At 32.4% G+C, this 22,270-nt stretch overlaps 3 protein-coding genes across 5 annotated transcripts; 2 read left to right on the forward strand and 1 right to left on the reverse strand.

Annotated features, from left to right (window-relative positions):
• The first annotated feature begins 3 nt into the window (after nucleotides 1-3).
• LOC130899209 (activating signal cointegrator 1 complex subunit 2) lies at nucleotides 4-8,499 on the forward strand. Its single transcript, XM_057808956.1, has 12 exons — nucleotides 4-358; nucleotides 421-501; nucleotides 726-800; nucleotides 2,414-2,740; nucleotides 2,800-3,006; nucleotides 3,478-3,689; nucleotides 4,471-4,656; nucleotides 4,708-4,854; nucleotides 6,059-6,309; nucleotides 6,368-6,617; nucleotides 6,734-6,961; nucleotides 8,107-8,499. Exons 1-12 carry the CDS (start codon nucleotides 269-271, stop codon nucleotides 8,351-8,353), a joined length of 2,301 nt encoding a protein of 766 aa, XP_057664939.1. The 5' UTR covers nucleotides 4-268; the 3' UTR covers nucleotides 8,354-8,499.
• Nucleotides 8,436-20,909, reverse strand: LOC130899208 (ubiquitin carboxyl-terminal hydrolase 16). Of its 3 annotated transcripts, none has more exons than XM_057808952.1 (8): nucleotides 20,154-20,909; nucleotides 18,490-18,857; nucleotides 17,568-17,698; nucleotides 16,278-16,708; nucleotides 15,947-16,221; nucleotides 14,781-14,958; nucleotides 11,631-11,921; nucleotides 8,436-10,566 (listed from the first exon to the last, which is right to left on the reverse strand). In XM_057808952.1, the coding sequence occupies exons 1-8, from the start codon at nucleotides 20,634-20,636 to the stop codon at nucleotides 10,153-10,155; spliced, it is 2,571 nt and encodes an 856-aa protein (XP_057664935.1). In that variant the 5' UTR covers nucleotides 20,637-20,909; the 3' UTR covers nucleotides 8,436-10,152. The 3 variants fall into 3 exon arrangements, with proteins under 3 accessions (XP_057664935.1, XP_057664937.1, XP_057664938.1); XM_057808954.1 differs by having other exon boundaries at nucleotides 20,166-20,894; XM_057808955.1 differs by having other exon boundaries at nucleotides 14,916-14,958; nucleotides 20,154-20,894.
• A 210-nt stretch (nucleotides 20,910-21,119) lies between these two features.
• Nucleotides 21,120-21,847, forward strand: LOC130899397 (uncharacterized). The gene is made up of 3 exons (XM_057809316.1): nucleotides 21,120-21,300; nucleotides 21,377-21,558; nucleotides 21,615-21,847. Exons 1-3 carry the CDS (start codon nucleotides 21,210-21,212, stop codon nucleotides 21,789-21,791), a joined length of 450 nt encoding a protein of 149 aa, XP_057665299.1. The 5' UTR covers nucleotides 21,120-21,209; the 3' UTR covers nucleotides 21,792-21,847.
• Nucleotides 21,848-22,270: the final 423 nt, after the last annotated feature.

Genomic DNA, 22,270 nt, shown 5'->3' on the forward strand with positions numbered 1-22,270 from the left:
TTTATAACAATGATAATAATTAACGTATTTTATATAATTCTAGCTAATTAACGAGTTTTATATAATTATAGCATAATATTATATCAAATTTAAATGAAAAAATTATTAAAAAAAAAATAAAAAAGAAGTGGTTGACTGCTTGACACTTGTCGTATAGTGCGAGACAATAATATTAAAAATATTGGGTTAGAATTAGAGGTGCCGTTGAAAAAGTTAATTTTTTGGTTGAACTTTGATATTTTTTTCATAAAAAAACTACATAACTGACATGAATAACGTTGAAGAGGAATTTCAAAAGTTACAAATCCTAGAAAAAAGTAATCAAAGTTTCAATTATCAATATGTTACTGTATTTAAGGTAATATATATGAAATAAGAGGTATATTTTATCCTTTTATTGGTATTAAAATATTATTTTAGAATCCAAGTAAATTACCCATAAATCAAATACATTTGGAAAGAATTTGGTATGAATTGAAACATGATATTCCTAAAGATTTAGTAAGTTACAACATATTTGGCAACAACTATTAATTTTTTTATCACATATATAAATTGTAATTATTTTAGAGTTATGAATTAAGAATTTCACTGAAATCAAATTTATTATTACTTAATTACTGATAATATTTGATTGTCACACTGTGGGATTCACAGAATCATTGTTAGTTTAATTTTATGAAAGTGTTACTTATTCTTTTATTTTCAATTTTTTATATTTCTAGGACTATTTAGAATTACCCGAAGATGTACTCCAAAAAAAAATTTACAACAAAAAATCTGAAATTATTCCAGCTTTGGTAAGTACAATTTCTATTATAATTTTCCAGTTTATTTACAGGTCCCAACTTCTTTTGGTAAAATAAGAGAAATTTTCTTCTTTGGGTAACATGTTAACATCTTCTAAGTCTAAGTATTCGTATGATTGAATATGAATGTGAGATACTTGATTGACACCATAGAAACAGTAATCTCAATGTGTTTAGAGCTGCCATAGAAGCCTTAATGGTTGGAACTATGTACTTTAGACTTGTACTGGAATGTGGGAAAGTTCTTCAAGTTATTGCTGCAAAGTATAGCTCATTTGGGTGCCAATGATGAGGCGAACTCACTCGTTAGATTGGGATCAGAAAATCCACTAATGGGCCATAATTGCATTCTTGGTGTAGCCAAAAATGTTGACATTAAGTCTCTAAGACAACAGTCTGTTATCACCACAGATTCTGTAGAGATGGATGATTTGACATGAGGCAAGCTAAGACATATAGATGGACAATCTGCTTCTCTTACTAAACAGACGTGAAATTCAACTGGTGACTGGTCTTTTTTACTGGATACGGACATCTAACCTAACCATTCCTACACAAGGATGATAAAGAATGCCTCTGGTGAATATAGGAGAAAGAAACTGAAAGAGACCTGATTAGTTTTTCAAAGGAAATCAGTCTTTGATAATTGGGGCACTATGGGTCTGTCAGAATGCCAATGAGTTCTACATTTCTTGACTAACCACAATCCAACTATGAACTATACTGTGTCTCCTCTTTATTTTTTTAGATCTTCAATACTTTGTCTAAATTTCATGCTTCCAAACTATGTTTTTTTTTTTAAATCAATCGGCTCATTTCATTAATTTGACTAGTCATTTTTTGATTAAATTAAACACCCATAGTATATTGCAATCTAGTCAACAGTGACCAATGATTAATTCAATGCTAACTTAATCTAATTACTAAGCTGCTTCCTCCGGTGCATACTGGATTAAGTATCTGTTTACGAAGCATAAGTTTATTATGTAAAGACAGAGTGGAGTTTCTTCCAATTAGCCAGTACATTTTTCTATATTTCAGTCCAAATTTTTTAAGTTTAGCATCTAAGGTAATACCTAAGTGTTTTGTTATTTTTGAGTGTGGAATAAGATTATTATTTATTCTAACTAGAATACGATCTAACTTTTTCTTTGTAAAGTTAATATGGAATGAAATCTACTGATCCATCCCATCGTCAAATCATAGATATGATGGACAGCTGTTGGTTGCTTCTTCATTGCTCTTTCCTACTATAAGAAAAGCAGAATAGTAGGGGCCTAGAACACTTCCTTGTTGGTATTCCAACCTTAATTTCTTCAAGATCGGAATAAACTTTTGATTCAAAAATATCTTTCCTTTATGTATGAATCGAGGATTTCTGATTATTGTTTTGGAAATCTTCATGCCAAATCTTATCAAACGCTTGGGGTGCATCAAGAAAGATAGTTATTCTATGTACCTGGTTGATTGTCGAGTGATTATTTCTAAATCCAAACTATTGAATAATTTTCAATTGTGTGATATTCATATTGATATGAAATTGATAATAATATTTCATAAGTTCCAATAATATGCATAATCAGTTATATAAATAATTTTTTTAGGATAAACGATGGCTGCCAAAAATAATTTTGTATAAATTTCAACCGTATATCTTCACTTTTCCAAAAGAAGAAGATATATCTTTTTTAGCAAACAATTTATTGTATATAGATAGCTTAGATTATTTGCTGAAATGTAATTTCCACCAATTCTGGTGTACTATTTTATTCGAACCATCGGCTGCTGTTTCATTAAGAAGCTTTATCCTAAATCCCATACTCCCCTATCAAGTGGCGTATTTAGAAGACGAATATGCCAAAGTTTATAGTACAGTATTTGAAAAGTTTCTACAGGTTTATAAAAGACTGATACAATTTAGAGCATCAGAAGTAAGTTTATCTTTTTTTTTCACCCTTATTGTATATAACAATCAGTTTTATTGTTTCAGGATGAATATTTATCTGAAGAATATGCTTATGAAAAACTATTAGAAAAGAAATTAATTAATTTACCTATTGTTAACACATTATCGTTAATTTATAAAGATTTCAATGTCGAATTTGTTAATTCAATAACTTTGTTATATTTTAACGATACAACACATTTGGATTTTCAATTTAAGGAAGTTGAAGGGAGCATTGATCAAACTTTACTGGTAAGTAAAAAAATATATACTATATTGTAAAATTTTATATGAATGATTATAAAAAATAGTTTTTTTTCTATACTTTCTACGCTTCTTAATAATCTTTTTTAATTTTTTCTTAACAAGAAGATGTATTGTATTATATTTATCTCAACCCATTAGTGACCAAATGACCCATCATAATTCAGCATTTTCTATGAATAAAAATTTTTCGGTCTGTAGAGGGACTTTTAATGTTAAACGGGTACATTACATGGAAATAATTATTTTAATTATAATATTGTGAGAAGTCATCACACATCATCAATTTTAAAATGGTTCACTTAGTTATTAAAAAAAATATAGTAAGCAAAAATATATAAGCAAAGAAAAAATATAAAAATTGATACAAACAATGCAGTACTGGACAAAAAAATTAATTTGATATACAGCTTGATATTTATTTCTTGATATATCTGTACTTATATAATTTTGTTTTAGATATTAGAAATGATAGGTGGACACGTTTGCGGATTTAGGGAAAATGCTGTTGTAGTTCCGATTGCAGTTACCCCTCGACCCTCAATATTCAATTTAACTTGGGTTTATTCAGTAGTTAGTTACCTGTTGAATACGATGTCGTTATTACACACCCTTTTAGAATACTATAAACCTGCTATGGAATTGTGCATAAAAAAAGATTTGCCTTTTAGGTAAGTTCATTTAATTTACTTTACTCAATATAAATTCTTATTAGTAGCAGTAGTGATGCGAGCCAGGCAAATACCCAATGGATTGGACATTTATAAAATGGGCAAACGCCCAAATCCATTTTTAGCGTTGGGCATTTATAAATTATACCTTAAGCTGGAAATAAGGATTCTCGGTGATTTTGTCTTGGTGAGGATTGACAAAATGACAAAGCCGATCAAGAATCTAATGACGAAGCTCAATAAATTGGAAGTAATTCTCATTGAGAAGTTTCCATCCCCTAAACTGCTAACTGCAGATCGAAAATAAAAAGTAGAAAGAAAAATTTATCAGCTAATCTTCTTGATCCATTAGCACAAGATGCGAACCATCAAAGCACAGATCTACTTGCAAGTGAAATAAAACTTGATTTCCCGATTTCAGGGACAAGCAAGGATTTTGGTTCAATTTGTAGTAGAAGGACCGGAAAGCAGGAAATCCTTTACTGTGGTTGCAAGAGGAACCTGTGAGTTAGCGAAAGTTGTGTATGTAGCTTATAATTGGAGTTGAAGCGGAATGATGGAGAGATAGGTGCAGAAAATAATGATGAAGAGGGTCTGAGAAATCAATCGATATTTGACCAACTTCAGTGGCACGTATTTCCAATTCTGGAAAACCTACCAACTTTCTGATTTATTTCTGATTGTTAATCTTGTAAGAAATGTTAAATTGGTTACTTCTAGTTACTTTTTCATATTCCCAAATCCTTGTTTTTGTTTCTAATTTTCACACTATTCATTTCAGGTTGCCTTTTACTTATACGAGCATCTACAGAGAACTTTACGAGTTGATGAGTAATAGAGAAGAATTAGAAATGCAAACGATGCTTTGCGAAAGAGTATTCGATGAGATTAACTTGGGTCGATCTGAATTTATCGATGTTTATCACATGTTTGTTTCTTACTGTTTAGACAAAACTTTGGAATGCTTGTAAGTAACACAATCGATATTAAAATTAAAAGTAATTATTTTATGTTATAGGGGCGATGATAAAAAACAAGAAGAATTGGTTGAACTATATTTGAAATTAATGAACGTAGCTTTAGAAGATGATTATTTTATCTGTGATTATAACGTAAAATATAATGTTGCTAGCCAAAATGAAATGTTTGAAAGTTGTACTGCACTGTATCCTTTTTTTAAAGTTCAAACTAAAACACTATCCTTCCAAAATCAATCCAATTTTCCTCTTAAGTGTAGCAAGTTAAAATATTAGTATCCGAACTATATAAATCATATAACCTTAACTATTCTTGTTGCTGATTTCAACTCCGTTATCTAGTAAAATCATGATTTTGACAATCAAGATCCTTTTTTTAAGGATCAAAATACATTTAAACTCCTTTAGAAACTGCTCTGGTTCTTCTCATTGAGGTATCAAGTTTAAATATTTTTATTACAGCTCTATAAGTGATTTTAACCATTCTAAATGCTTCTAGTTGCTGATTTCGATTCCGTTGTCTAATTAAATCATGATTTTAACAGTCAAAATTCTTTTTTTAAGGATCAAAATACATTTAAACTCCTTTTGGAACTACTCTGGCTCTTCTCATTGAGATAACAAGTTTAAATACTTTTATTAGAGCTATATAAGTGATTTTAACCATTCTAAATGCTTCTAGTTGCTGATTTCGACTCCGTTGTCTAATTAAATCATGATTTTAACAGTCAAAAGTCTTTTTTTAAGGATCAAAATACATTTCAACTCCTTTAGAAACTGCTCTGGCTCTTCTCATTGAGATTACAAGTTTAAATACTTTTATTAGAGCTGTATAAGTGATTTTAACCATTCTAAATGCTTCTAGTTGCTGATTTCGATTTCGTTGTCTAATTAAATCATGATTTTAACAGTCAAAATTCTTTTTTTAAGGATCAAAATACATTTAAACTCCTTTTGGAACTACTCTGGCTCTTCTCATTGAGATAACAAGTTTAAATACTTTTATTAGAGCTATATAAGTGATTTTAACCATTCTAAATGCTTCTAGTTGCTGATTTCGATTCCATTGTCTAATAAAATCATGATTTTAACAGTCAAAAATCTTTTTTTAAGGATCAAAATACATTTCAACTCCTTCTAAAACGAATTTGGTCTTCCCCATAAAAGTAGCAAGTTTAAAAATCATCTTTAGAACCGTCTAAATGATTTAAACTATTGTTGTTGCTTTTAGTGCTGATTTCAGTTTAATTTTTCAATGATAACATGATTTTGACAATTACAATCACCATAAAGGCCTTCAAAGTCACCAACGGTACCACAAATTTAAAGTTAGTTTGATAATAATGCACTTATGGTTTAATTTTGAGAATTTTTCTTTATCCTCTAATTTAGAGACACAACTCGAACTGAATTCATAGTATCCTGTATAAACAAACTTCCTAGACATAAAAAATTAATACAACTATTAAAATTGAAGAACGAAACAATCGAAGATGTATTCAAACGATTTAAACCACCGGAAATAGAACCAGAAGTGGAACCAGTAGCAGGTCCTTCCGAAACCAATCAAAAACGAAATAACGAAGTTGAATTGGATGTTAAAATAAAGGAAATCATGGATATGTTTCCTCATTTTGGTGACGGTACGAAATCGAATTTCAATTTTTACATGAAATTTGAATTTAATTTTGTTATTTTCAGGATTTATTCTGAAATGTTTGGAAGCGTACGATTTTAATTCCTCCGATGTGATAAATGCTATTTTGGAAGAAAATCTACCGCCTCACTTGTACGAAATTCCTTTCGACGAGATTAGAATACCCCCGGAACCGGAACCTGAAAAGCCCGTTTTGGCTTATCGGGGTAAGAAACCCGATTATGATGACGCGTTGGCTTTACTTAATGATAAGGGGGAGATCAAGCAGTTGAAACCGATATTTTTGGAAAAAATGTAAGTACTAATCCAAAATGTTTTCTTCTTCTCATAGGAATATCCATTTCCTTCTTCTATTTGGCTATTTATCAAAGTTTCGATGGCAAAGATTGATCATACTGTATATTTTTTAGTCAATATTCTAATGATTATCTCTACGATGACGAATATGATGATAGAGACGACGATGATGTACCTATTAAAGTCGCTGATAATCAATTAGAAAAAGAACTACTCACTTACAATCCTAATCACGATGATGTCGCTAGTGATTCCAGTGAATCTGAAGAAGAATTATCCGAAAGTAGTACTCAGAAAACGAACGTTAGATCTGATACCCAAAGCGGATCAGGTGACAAGAGGTTAGTTATATACTATTTCTATATATCAGTAATCAACAAATACTATGGATTAAATGCAGGCTACTATTAAGGTCACTATTTTGACTGTCAAGACTACTGTTTTGATCTGCAGAACTACTATTTAAGTATGAAGGCCATTATTTTGATTAGCAGTCTATTAAGACTACTATTTTGATTGTCAAGGTTACTACTTTGACTATCGAGGCCATTATTTTGATCAGCAAACTATTATTTTCACATACAGACTACTATTATGACTTACAGTCCACCGTTTTGTCCTACAGATTACTGTTTTGTCTATAAGGCCACCATTTCGACATGCCGTCCATTATTTTGCCTCTAAGGCCAATATTTTGATCTCTAGACTACTATTTCGACTGTCATGTCTATTGTTTTGACCTGTAGGCTGTTATTTGGTCCTGCAGACTACTATTTTGAACTACAGTATATTATTTAGGCTTCTATTTTGACTTTCAGTTCATTATATTAACTATTAAGGCCACCATTTTGTTCTGCAGACTACTAATTTGACTGTCGAGGCTACTATTTTCATCTGCGAACTGCTATTTTGTCCTGCAGAATAATATTTTGACCCACAGTTTACTATTTTGTCTATAAAGCCACTATTTTGACCCTAAAGCTCTCCAGACTACAATTCCGACTGTCAAAGCTACTGTTTTGATCTGCAGATTACTAATTTGACTGTCGAGGCTACTATTTTGATCCACAAACTGCCGTTTTGTCCTACAGACTACTATTTTCACCTAAAGTCTATTATTTTGACCATTAAGGCTTCTATTTTGACTCTCACTCAATTATTTTGGGTCTTAAGGCTACGAGAGTACTATTTTGTCTTGCAGATTACAATTTTGACCTATTAAGGCTTGTATTTCGACTTCTAAAGCCATTATTTTGTCCTACAGTCTATTATTTCGACTACTAAGGCTTCTATTTTGAACTGCAGACCACTATTAATGAACCTCAGTGGCTACTAAAGCAACTACTTAGATAAATCCCCAGGAGGTTCAATTGGACAACTGGAGAAGGATCGAACAAATCGGTTCTTGAAATTGTTACATATATTTTAATGTTAATTAATATGAAAAAAAAATTGTTGATTGTAATTATTTCCCTGTGTATTGTAGGAACAGGATGAACTTCTGTGAAGATCCTGCTGTAATACGAGAAAGAAGAGAAGCGAAATTCAGATCACACCATCGACCGCCACAACAAACGAAATCAAACGTTGTCGGTAAACCGAAAGGACAAGGACAAGAGAAGGACGTTTTGAAAGCGAGAGATAAGAAGAACGTCAACAAATCCTCGAGGGCTAATCACAATAGGAAAAGCGGGGCGCAGTGGAAGAGAAGCAGGGGAATGTTTCCCATGTAATAATCGTACGGAGAATAAATATGGAAGTTTGGAACAACAGGAACGGAATATTTGTAAATAATAAAAAGGGAAGGAATAAAACTTATTGTTTAGTATAAAATTATTTAATAAATACACAATAAAGTTACGTTTTTCCAAAAAAAAAATGGTAATAATTGTTTAATCATATAGGTCCATCAATTCGGCACAATTCTTCCTAATTATTGTATACTAACTTTTTCGCTAAGCACCAAAAATTTTTTTTACATTTTACATCCAAGCTGTCAAAAATGACGTGTATTTGACAATAGAATTCCTATTTGAATGCGATATTCAATTCTATTAGTGTATAGCATTGATTCTATGGGATCCGAAATCTATCAATAAAAAACTGGGTTACCATCTCGTTTTGTATTCACGGAAACAAACAAGTGGATAAATTTCATACATGGATTCGTTTAAAACAAAAATAGGTACCGATTTGCAATTACAATCATCCAGAATGAAAATATTAAACTGTATGATCCATCAAACTTAATAAGTAATAAAAGACTCCAATTGAGTGATTATAAGATATGAACCAATATTTACTCTTAAGAGAAACCAATTACAAACTTTCCATTATACTGAGGGTGTTTGTTCCAAATAGAAACCAGTTCCAAACCATCTTTACAATCCAATCACATTGTCTGGTTCTTCAGAGTCGTATAAGAACCAACGATTAATAAAAACCATCTATAAAAGGCTCAAAAAATCAGGTAATGTAATCGAGTAATCATGAAATATGCATGAAATTAACTTAGAATAAGAGGAATTAGAGGAAAAGTTTTCTTTTATCAGAACAATACCATAAATAAACCGTACCCCACACGAAATTGTTATTATTTCTCATAGAGTCCCACTTTCCAACAGGAACCAGTAGCAGACTACGAATATCAGTCCACACTGTCTGGTCCTTCGAGCCGGAAGAGAACCACCGTTTCATGAGAAACTTCAATAACCAAGCCAACACCAATCCAACTATCCTATCTGTTCTTTCGAGCCGGGTAAGAACCAAGGATTTAAGAAAAGCTCCAAGAACAAGGGAGTGTGTTTATTCCAAAGAGAAACCAATCGAACAGTCCAACTCTCCCAATTAAACTGTTTGATCCTTGAAAATTGTTAAGAACATGCTATCTTTAAAAAGACAAAAAAAAACGCGCAGTGTTATCGAGTGATCCCCAAATATGCATCAAATTGACTTACAAATGACTAACTAGTCTTGTATAGGATTTCCCTCTACTTCTACTTCGACTACGATTATTATCAGTCCAATTACACTGTCTGGTCTTTCGAGCCGGGTAAGAACCAGCTATTTATGAAAAGTTATAACAATGAGGCAGTGAATTTATTCCAAAGAGAAAGTAATTCCAAACCAGTCCAAAGACCCTATCTGGTCTTTCGAGCCGGGTAAGAACCAACGATTTATGAAAACCCGCAATGAGTATTGGTGTAATAAATACATTGTGAACTGCCTATGTATTTGTGTGTAATATTGAATGAAGTTTTAGTAAGTTCATTGAAATTGTATCAAATCTCAAAGTGACTTTGAAATTTAATATTTTTACAGTGTTGCTTGGTTGTTCTATACCGTTCGGATCCAAAATATCATGGAAATATACCAAAAATTTAAGTTCAACCTTCAAAACATCTCAACAAATTTCTTCTATTGATTATAAATAATAATAAACCGAGAAAAACTCTTTATCTTAAATCCAAGATGGAGACCGTACGTTTTTTTACAAAAGGATCTATCCACAATAGAAATTCCAAAAAAAAATTTATAAAATTCTCTCGTAAAAGAGTAAATAAGCTTGCGCTGCTAACACTTTAGATTCCGGTACTTCGGATACGTAGGAATCGCTAATATAGAACCATCTACCGGCAGGAATTTCCGGTTCCCCTATCGCTCCTTTAGGACCGTTGTCATTTTTTTTAATTTGATTTTTGGGTAGATACTGCCATCTATAACTATTTTCGTCTAATGGTGCTCTGACTTTGATGTAGGCTACGTAATGACCTCCGTGTATACTGCCGCTGTGTTCTACCACTCCGTATAAGGAATATAAAACTTTAGTTTGACCAGATTCGAACGTCGGTAAATTTTGGGAACGTTTTGAGCAAAACGGCGCCAAATCTAGGAGCGTGGTGAATTTGACGTTTTTGTTGACTTTGGCCGATCGAAATCTGTAAACCTAAAACAAAAATTCATTGAATATATTTAAATTTTCAAAGAAAAACGTTCCATTGGGAGGAGCTGCTCCACTTGGTTAACTAAACGAAGTGGAGCTACTTCGACCGGTCAACTTGAATGAGGTTTCTTGGGAAAAAGAAAAGGAAAAACAATCTTCAATCTGATTGAGTGAATAAAGTTTCTTTTGAAGAAAAGTGGAGCTGCTTCTTAACTAAACGAGTTTTATGCAGAAGTAGTAATGAAAAGTGGAGCTAATTCTTAAGTAAACGAGGTTTCCTAAGAAGAGGAAAGGTAAGAATGTCAGTTGCTTCAATTTCGTTCACTTAACAAGGTTAAAAACAACGCAGAAGTGGAGCTACTTCGCTACTTCGACCGGTCAACTTGAATGAGGTTTCTTTGGAGAAAGAAAAGGAAAAACAGTGGCAGCTTCAATCTGATTGAGTGAATAAAGTTTCTTTTGAAGAAAAGTGGAGCTGGTTCTTAACTAAACGAGTTTTATGCAGAAGTAGTAATGAAAAGTGGAGCTAATTCTTAAGTAAACGAGGTTTCCTAAGAAGAGGAAAGGTAAGAATGTCAGTTGCTTCAATTTGGTTCACTTAGAAGGTTAAAAACAACGCAGAAGTGGAGCTACTTCGACCGGTTAACTTTAAAGAAGTTTCTTTGGAGAAAGAAAAGAGAAAACAGCAACTTTATGGCGTTAATGAGGTTTTTTTAGAAGAAAAAAGGGGTAAGGGGGAGCTGCTACAACAAGGTGAACTAAAATAGGGGTCTTTGGAGAAAAAAGGGGCAAAGTTGCAGCTATTTCAACTTGGTTAGCTTCGTTTAACTAGAAAAAATAAGAAAAGTGAAGCTGTTCCTCAACTAAACAAAGTTTCATTTAGAAGAAGAAAGGGGAAAACTACAGTTGCCTCAACTGGGTTAACCGAGCAGTTTTTTAGAAGAAAACTATTCAACTAAGCAAGGTTTTTATAGAGGAGAAATGGAGCTACTCAACTTTGTCAACTTGGGAAGGTTTTTTTTCTTGCGGTGCGCAAAGACTATTCCAGTCGATTTGGTGTTTCTTACCTGGAACCTCTTCAAATGTAATATCAACACTGCTGGTGGATTGTAGATGAGTAATTGTTTGGAAGCGTCGGTATATACAGTTTTCTTTTCGGGCCCCCCGAATCTTTTGGTACACATTTCGCAACTAACCCTATTATTGCCAGCCATCAATTCGCATTCGGTGAATTGATTTAAACACGATTGCACCGAACATTCTCCTTCTTCGCATTGATATCGAGACGATATCGTAACGGACCACAAGCTGTCGTCGTCCTCCTCGTCATCGTCTTCGATACAATTATCTTCTTCCATCTATTTAAAAACAGATACGTAAAATAGAAGATAATTTTTAGTCTTTGGGGGAGTTTTATTGAAAAGTCTGGGCTAATTAGCAATACATTTGAACTAAATTCTTTAACTAAACTAAATCAGGAGATTACGGTAGATACGAAATGAAATATATCACCTAATAGTGAGAAACGACTTCAAATATCATTAATTCGAAGCTGACAAGGAAGTAAATAAGCAGATACATTCACAAAAGGAGAAAGACCGATGAGGAAAAGTTTTCAAATGAGGAGGAAGCCGAAAGGATGATTCTGGTGGGCTAGATCACTACGAAAAGTTTCTTCGACATTTTGGACATTTAGATTTAAGCAAAAACAAACTTCCTTCCATGGCATTTCTACCTCAAGAAGCATCTGATGATATAAGGTCTAGCACAAACGAAAGAGGTTTACGGAAACAAATCCGATACAATGAAATTTGACTAAGGAAATGTTTCCGAAGGAGGAAATAAATTCTGATGGGTTATATACCTCCAAATAGTTTTTTAAGTATCTACGATTTTGTTGTAATCATGATGAACCTCCTCGGCGTCCTCTGACCTCATGAAACACTGGGTCTAGAACAAAATAGAGGGGGGGAGCAATTAATCTAAAAATTTTTAATACTGGGTGTATAGAATCACTGCATGTACCAGACTTTTCAATAATATTGGATGCCAATGAAAGCAAGTAAATAATATGTCGAAATAAATAAATAAAAATGTCACAGAATTTAAAAATTGACCTACAAAACCTAATTATTAAATCTAGATAATAGGCTGTTTGTGCCAAAAATAAATCAAAAGTATATTTCAATAACAATTTTTGATTTTTATGTTAAATTGAGAAATTGGAATGGTTGAAAGTTATTATAATTGAAAATTACTGAAACATAACCTCTTTGTTTTCATAACAAAATTAATTATCAAACAGATATTGAAACAAAAAAAAAGATTGTGCTCGATTCTTCGACTTTCCAGCATCAATACCTAAGTTTCTGGGTTTTTGGTCAAATTTTCATCCTTCAAGGTACTTAAGTCTTGTCTTTTGTGCCCAACTTCCTTCCTTAAAAATACTTAAGCCTTTAGGGAAGTAGATTACTACCAAAACAAGCTATTTTTCTGTTTTTTTTTGTCAAATATTCATTCTTCAAGGTACTTAAGCCCTTGGGTACAAAACTCCTACCAAGAGGCTATTATTCTATGCTTGTTGTCCAACTTCCTTCCTTTAAAGTACTCAAGCCTTTCGATACGTAGCCTCCTACCAAAAGAAGCTACTTTTCTGGGTTTTGTGCCAAACTTCCTTCTTTGAAGGTACTTAGCCCTTGGGTACGTAGACTCTTACCGAAAGGGGCTATTTTTCTGGGTTTTATGCCAAACTTTCTTCCTTCAAGGTACTTAAGCCTTTACGGAAGTAGACTACTACCAAAAGAAGCTATTTCCTGATAGACTGATACCAAAAGATGGTTGGACATTAGCAGAACCTTATCGGTAGTGTTAACAGTGACCAACCACCAGTGTAATTTTTGTTTTTAGACATCTTGAGAAGTTCCTCAGACTTTTTAGCTGATAAGGTTGTGAATCTTTTATTTGTTCTAAGGCCTTACCCGAACAGATCAGTCTTTGAGTTTTATTCAGTTTAAAAAACAGAATACGTAATATAATAACTATGCAACAAAGAAATGGGTAATTTAGGGTAAGTGCAAAACTAAAATTATGTGCTAATGCAATGAAATTCTTGAGAAAATGGTGGAAAAAACAAAATGGGACAAAATCAGAACCGAAGGAATATGAATAAACAAAGGAAAAGTATTTTTAATAACTAAAAAACTCTCCAAAGTACAAATAAATTTCCAGTAATAAAAGAAAATGTTAAAATAGAAAATCACTGAGTTGTAGAGGTTAAAAAATGAAATTTCAAATATTCACCATACAAGATTGTTAATTGACACTTATTGTTAGTGCAAAAAAAAATTGTTACCCTTGTACAATTGAAGACAATAGACATTAATGACTTGTTGAACCTTCCATTTACTAGTTTAATTGTCAATTGACAATCGTTGATACTACTCTAGCCACAAAAAAAATGTCACAATCTTAGTTAAAGACAATAAAGTCCTTTCGACATTTGTAACCGTATTAAAGATTCTATTAAACTTATCAGTCTCTTCCTGTATTATCTAACTGTCTTCAAAGGACAAATTGGGAATTAAAATACTCTGGAATGATAAAATAACATCAGGAATATTCAAAAAAGAATTGGGGGCAAAAGAAGAAGCTTGTTTAATTGTCAATTGACAATTATTGATGGTAATCCAGTCACAAAAAAATTTTTTACACTCTCAGTTAAATATAATAAAGTCCTATTGACATTGGTGACCTTATTTAACCTTCTTTCAAACTAAAAATAACCTCTTCCTGTAATATTTAATTGTCTACTAGGGACGAATTGGGAATAACATTATTCCAGAATGATGAAATAACATCAGAAACGTCCAAGGAAGAAAACCAACAAGTTTGTTGTTCAATATCTCACCTGAATTGTCTTAAAAAGTATATTATTATGTAAATGTAATCCGAGCTTCAATTATAATGTAGAAAACGCAAATTGAAAGTCCCAATAACTAAGTAGTAAGATAAATACGACTGCTACTGAAAATTAGCGAAACAAATTCCATTGTAAAATTTGCCAAACTAATTTTTAAACCAAAATTATTCACACATCCTGTTTGCTTTGATATCATATCGAAGGTACAATATTTAACGTCTCAATTATTCAAAAAAAAAATTGTTACGATAATAATTTTCCATTTTTTTTTTCAAACAAAATCTGTACAAAACTCTACCTTTTCCTGAACAGGACCGCAGGCGCCCTCCATACTACAATCTTCGTCTCGATCAAAAATCTTTTTCCGATTATCAGCATTTACTAAACTAAGTTTTCCTAGGTCAACTTTTAGATCCGTGTTCTTATTACTTACGAACGCCAGTCTTGATTCTGGTCTCTCCAGTTCCTCCACAACTCTGAAACAACAAATAAATTCGATGTAACCGAAAATGTTGTTATTACATCCCTCTGTAGGGATGATTGGGAAAACCTGCTATGACACAAGCCTCTATTATCAATCAACTACTTCACTAACCACGGAATTCAACTGGCGACTAGTCTTCTAACTGAACGCAATCATCTCCATGAGATAGACATCATGGATCCATCCGGAATGGTACACGGAGGAGAAAATTACAGATTATGATATCTGTGAGTGTCCAGCAGCAAAGTGAACGTTACAGTTTGCTTTGTGAGGTTGAAAGTTTGGGGCAAGATGCCTGATTAGTTTATCAAAATATATAGGCTTTGAAAGAGGCTCCCTTCAACTCTACTCCATTGAAGGTTTCCAACCAGGAGGTCCAGCTAAAGCATGTTATGAGGTCAAGAACTAGTTAAATAACTACACTACCAGTAGAGTTAGCTAGAAAATCTGTTGGATTTCATAGATCCAGTGATTAAGGTCATCACGCAATTTCCATTTGGCAGTAGAACTAAATCACCGTAGTTTATCCCTATTCAGCTGGTTAGAGATCATATCCATATCAAAAGGTTCAAGCCAAAACACCTGTTAGGCTTTTCACCTAATCCAAGGGTAAAGCAATCGTGCCGAAGGATTAATGGTACCTGAGTCCTAATCGTGAACAGTATCTGGCACAATTTGGACAAGGAACTCACTACCTCCAAAGCATTGGATTCTATCGATGTAAAAATCTGTAATCAGTGCAACATGAATGGTTCATAGAAATATAGAAAAGTCCAAGGCTATAGATGACTTCCATCCCAGAGGTGTAGGTAATTCCTGTTGAGGCAGTGACTGAGGTCACCATGCAGTCTCCAACTGACAATTTCTCCCTCGACTGATTGGGAATCATATCATAATTAATCAAAAGGTGTTTTGGTGAATTCAAGTGAGGCTATAGGAAGGTCTAAATGACCTAATTATATAGAGAAAATGGAACTCACTCATCATTAGGACTGTTACGACCACAAACCGGACTAGTACTACTACAAGTATCTAGATTCGTTTCGCTGGAAGCCGGACTATTTTCTGGACTTCCCGGTGAAACGCTGAGCATTCCGATAATAGGACTCGGTACACCGCTGTCGTCTACCCTCATCTCGGGTGATACGTCCCTGTTATTCGAATCAGGACTGCTATTGTCTATTTTATCAGAGTTGTAACCGGATTCGGTACCTTTAGGGATTTCTTCGCGGTTGGCTATTTTGGAGGAGGTTTCCTAAAAAAAAAATATCGATATTAGAATATGCGAATTGGGGAAAATAAACGACGAACCTCGACGTTATCTTCGACATCGGCGTCCGATTCGCTGTCACTTTTATTAACGATCGTCCCGTCGTTGTTAAACGTTATAGTATCGGTAAGGAGATTCTTGTTACTTTTTTGTTTCTTGTTTTTCTTTTTTTCTGCTCTCTTTTCCTTTTTACTCTGATATTTGGAAGGTTTATTGCAATCTTCGATGTCTTCGGCTTTCCTCCTCAACACCGGTGGCAATTGCTTTTCACTAATCGGTAAACTCAAGTCGAGGAAGTATTCGTCCCTGTGGGATGTGTGTCCGCAATCTTGGCATTGTAGAGTACTGACCAGTACTCCTCTGAAAACTTGTTCTGTTGGCAGTAGCATTTCGGATGCTTGGGTTCCATAGAATTTCACTATTTTCTTTTTATCGCCCTCCACAGTTGCGGGATCAGTTTTGTTATTCAAACCTACAAAAATGGTAAAAATATTTTAATATACACTCCTCGAAAAAACTCATTGGGCATGAGAGAACTCATTTTACCCACCCCATCTTGTTCTCAATTAATTATTACAAAAAAAAGTGATAAAAACTTGTAGAAAATATGTAATTTGCTTAAAAACCAGAAATAGTATATTTCAAAATAATTTTGTTTATGCTTGTAGCTTTTAAATGAGCCCCACACTTCACCAAAAGCTTTATCTAACTTACGAAGAGTGTGATACAGCTATTGGATTAATTAGAAGACCTTTTGACTAAATTAAGTTATATAAATATTCCATATGGTTTCAAAAATCAGGAAGGAATAAAAAAGAACCAGTAACTGTAACTGATGCAAATTTATGGAACTTGAAGCACTAAGAGAAAAGTTTTGTGCGGTACCATCAACAAGAAATAACAATATTAGTTGAAACAGTTCGATATAAGTGACTTAACCTCAATTTACACTAGTACAATGAAGACTGAAGATTGTTTTTAGTATAAATCAGGTTGAAATTATCACTATACCGGTTTATCGACTTTATCCAATAGAGTCTCTTATAGATATTTCATAATTAAAAACTATATAATCATCAAATTCATTAAAATATTGAATGATTGTGACCAAACTCAATTTAGGAATGAGATTATATCGAATCAAGCTGTAAATGATGCCAAAAGAGGAATCGAAATGAGGCCTTTTGTTGTTGTTTTTGGTTCAAATGGTTAGTAAAGTAATTTTTTGCTCAAATTGATTACAATATTTTTTTAATATGTAAAAATTGTGTATTGATTTTTTGATTTTTCTGTGAAATGTATATCAAACGAACGTATAAATCAGTTATTACCTAATTTCTGGAGGATAACAGCCTTATATCTCCTCAAATCTTCTTCCCTTACAGCTTCTAATAAATGTCTTAATAATTCGTGAGAATCATGTTGATCACCGCCACCAAATTGTGGCATTTTAGTCGTGAGTCTTGAATAAAAAAATATATGTATAAAGATGGGATTCCATTCGTACCAAACGTTACAAAATAACTATTATTCCAACGAGATTTTAACAATATTTCAACTAAACTCACTCTTACCATTTCACTTACATTTATATCGACATTTTATTAAAAAAATGACAGCCTAGAATTTACAACTTCTAACCTCAAAATTGCTGGAACATTTTTCGGGGAAATAAGCATTTCAAAAATTTTTTTTTCAATTTATTTAACTTATTAGATGGTTTGGAGGTCGCCTTCTAACCGGGAGACATTTTAAACATGTCGTTATGGCCCTGGAGACATATTCACCCTAATTCAACATTCAACCCGATCTAAAGCATTTTTTGGGGTAAATTGTAATCTTCGATCTCCCTATTAGAACTATTTTACTTAAATTGTACAGTGGGATGTAATTTCCTTAATTAAGTTTTTTTTTTTATTTTAATTAAATAACAATTTTCTAACTCAATAGCATAACGGATATTGAATTACACCCATTTAAAAATAATAGAGACTATAAGAACTAATTAAGTATAAAAAATCATAAAATAATTTATAATCAGATCAATAATAATTATAATAGTTAATAACAAAAGATATGAAAATTAAAATCGACCTCATTGCCTGTAAGATAACACAAAATCTTTAAATAGCAAATTATAAATTTAAAATTATACATTATCATGAAAAAAAAAATTCCAGTATTGTTAAATAAAACCATATTATCTCTCTAGTTTCACACGATTATCGTTTAAATTATGAATTAGTTAAATACCTGGATAGTAACATCCTTGGTACATATACTTCTTGTCTACCGCTTTGAAGTTCTCTCAAAGTTTCCGCTAAAGTTGCTGTCAGTGGTTTCCATTTTTCTAAAGTACCCTCTAACGGTTCAAGTTCAAGTACTTCTTTGTTATCCAAAATTAATTTACCACCTGGTAATTTGAAATATTGATCTTCGACTGAAGTTTCTTCTAATAATTTGACTAAATACGGTGTCTGACCCAGACATTGCATTACAGAATTGAAAAAACAAGTATTTCCTAAATTTGAAAGTCCCCTAGCTCTTGGAAGCAGAGAAGTTACAGAGTTTTGGGGTTTGGGCGTTGCCCCAGTACTAATTGTTGGATTTATATCTAATACCTAAAAATTTTGATTCAAGTATGTACAAAATACTTTATTCTTCATGAAAATAATCAATTTTCATATTTTATTTTCAATATTAATAACATCATTCTACAAATTGAAATATTTTGAACTAATCTGAATATATTTTAAAAATTCGTACTCAAAATCAGATTTCTAATTGCATCTTGATCTTTCTATTCACAAGCCTTATTAAAACCTCATTTAGTGTTCGTATATCTTCCCAAAGTACACAGTGAAGTTAAGTGAAAAATTCCACTTCCTAAAGATCATTTTTACTTAAATTTTATTCAGCTTAAGATGCATATGGTGCTAAAAGGTCTATTGAACATTGATCAACCCTTAATCATAACTAGGTCTGTAACTTTAGCTACCCCAAAGCATAACATTCTCTCCACCATAGTTTATGCGACTGAAAATGTTGCTGTAATACTTAGCAGTGAATCAATACAAATTCAGTTACTGAAATTTTATCCCTATAGAAAAGATTGTCCCATGTATTTTCTCCACGGTTTGACTGTTTGGGTACCTTGAAATAGCTACTTTTAATGGTCTAATGTTAAATAGGAACCTATCGGTGCTTATAAGGGAGTAAATTTAACTTCTGTACTAATTCTACCTTCTAAAGAGAAACTCTTGCTACAGTAATTATATTGAAGTGACCTTGGAATTATTGAATCAACTCTCATACTTTTCTAGGTCTTCTTTGATTTATTATCATGATAGTGCTTCACAAGGGATTAGGAAGTAGTACAGTCACAAGATTTTAAGTCTCATGTATGTTTTGGATGAATTTAAGTCATAAAACTTGTTCATTGCAACTACTTTGTTTGTTGCAAGGACATCGTTACCAAAATACTTGCAGTAATCATAAGAATGTTTTTAAGGGTAATTTTATCAACTTACCATTTGGAAAATGTAGTGAAAATAGTGGTATTCAAATACTCAATACAAAAGGTTTATCAAAATATGTCTTTAATTTATTATAATCAGTTTAAAAATTGTCCATTTTGAGACTCAATGTATCTGAGATGAATTAAATTTGTCTACTAATATTTGATATTTTAATTGAATTCATAATAGTCATGTAAAAAATCATTTCTTTTATCATTATTACACTACATTACATTATTTATCAATTACTTTCTAGTGAATAATAATAAAAGTATAAAATCATGTTTTTGGCACAATAATTTCACAAGTGACACTCATTAAAACTTAACCTCTAATGCTGTCATAAAAAATATTGAAACTTATTTTTTATTATATTATGTAGATTAGAACTGTACGTACTTTATCTGTTACCTGAGGTATACTTGGTTGTTGTTTTATCTTATTAGATTCAGCCTGTTTCCTTAAAGTTTCAACGGCTTCCAGCAATTTTTTCTTACAAGTGAGATTGATTTCTTCGTCACAATCGTAGCACCAAACACTCCAGATGGTCGTATTGAGACACATTGCGTGCGAATCAGAATGAGGGGTTTTGTAATGATGTAAAGCATGTTGATTTCGATACCTTCCACAAGCTTGGTGTCCGCATTTTAAGCACAACCAAAGGGAGTTATCGAATTCAATATCGCCCATATCATTCGGGATAGGTACTTTTTTACATTCCTCGCATTCGGTCAGAAATCCTGTTCTCGTTAGAGCCTTTCTGATTTTCGACAGGTCAACGGCTTTATTAATGTGAGAGCACTCGACGTTATTTTGGTTCTCGTCAGCAGATTCTGAGGAAATGTCACAAGTAGGATCGGTTTGATGCTTCTTTTTGTTCATTTTTACTTAAATTTTTTACTTTATATTATGCTAATTGAACATGTCAAGGCTGGGTAACCTTTTTAAAAACGTGTTGATTTTAAAAATTTGATCTTAAATTTTTTCTCGTCGATATTCTAAGTAAATATTATGTGAAAAACTGTAAACTATTGAAAAATAATTGATTTTAGTACTTGTTCATACGATTTTTGAAATTACTTCTATTAAAATTCACTTCGACAATGCATTGCACTTCAAGAGTTTAACCTAATGACAGGGAAGTTTTTGTCAGTTGGCTATTCTGAGTGTTATATTTGTCAAAATATTTAGGAGTAATATAAGTTGCGTATATACTAGGTGCAACGATATTATATATTAATTCTAAAATATATTTTTATATCATAAAATAAAACTAGATAATGTAAAGCTATGTATTAAAATTTGATGACGAATATATTGAATTTAGACAGTAGTGTGCTTCTGTAAGACACACTATATCAATCAATTTGAATTTTTTTTTTTGAATAATTGTCATTTGTATTTGTCAAATTTGAACATAAAAATTCTTGTAAACTTATCATTATTTAAGCAAAAATGGGCGAAACAGCAGAAAATTTGAATTATGATTGCAACTACAACATGTTTCTGGCAAAGATTATGCTCTCTAATTTACCCACGAATGAAGGTAGTTTTTCCTCATGTTTTCTACTTGATTGATGAAAATTTTTAAAAAATGTCGTTAATGTCTGTCAATTTTACAGATAGGCAAAAAGCGATTAAATGGATGAAAAAATTAACAAATTGTAATAGATCCATTGAAGAGATGAAGTTACGGAATGACTTTATGTATTATTTAGTCGTTAATATTCAACAAGGTGAACTACAGCCTCCTTTTACAGAAAACCCTCCCTCTAGTACCCTACCTAACATCGCCCATCTTTTGGTAAGTTACATTTACAGTATATCGCCAGACAGTTTGATTTTTTGCGTATATTGTAGCCGGGCGGTATAGCAGAAGCGGAAGCTCCAGATGATGAGAAGCCGCCTACTAAACAACCAATGTTGTATGAAAAATCTCCAGACGGTGGAGCATTTTTAGCAGCTCAACCTGTGCCGCGATGTGGAGCGTTTTGTTATTTGGCCGTAGTGGCTAGAGATCCGAAATCTAGGGACTGATGTTGATTCATTTATGTAGTAACGCGTTAATAATAAATAATGAAATTTTAAGTAAACGCCCCTTGTCTTGCTAATTAAATAAAAGACTGCGCGTTATTTTTATTTATTTTTATCTACGATATAATCACAAAATAAAAATTCGTTTGGTATTTACCTCGTTGCTACGTTATATTGAATAGAATCGATACTTATTGAAGAATCGATATTAATCGATTCTATAGTCGGTTTTTAAACTAGAAGGAGCAGTTTAAGAAACCTAATTCACACCACTACAAAGTCACTAAAAAAGTTACTAGATTTGTATCATAAGTACTAGCAATAATAAAATCAAGGAATCAGTTGTGACCAAAACAGTTAATAGTAACCAAAACAGACCACAACTCACATTTTTTTGTTAGTCGTCGTTCTAGCGAAAATATAACCTAACTTTTCTGAGAGTAAAAACTCCGTTCGTAATGCCTTTAAATTTTAATTGTTTG

Source organism: Diorhabda carinulata, chromosome 11 (genome assembly GCF_026250575.1).
Source record: "Diorhabda carinulata isolate Delta chromosome 11, icDioCari1.1, whole genome shotgun sequence".
Classification (NCBI taxonomy): domain Eukaryota; kingdom Metazoa; phylum Arthropoda; class Insecta; order Coleoptera; family Chrysomelidae; genus Diorhabda; species Diorhabda carinulata.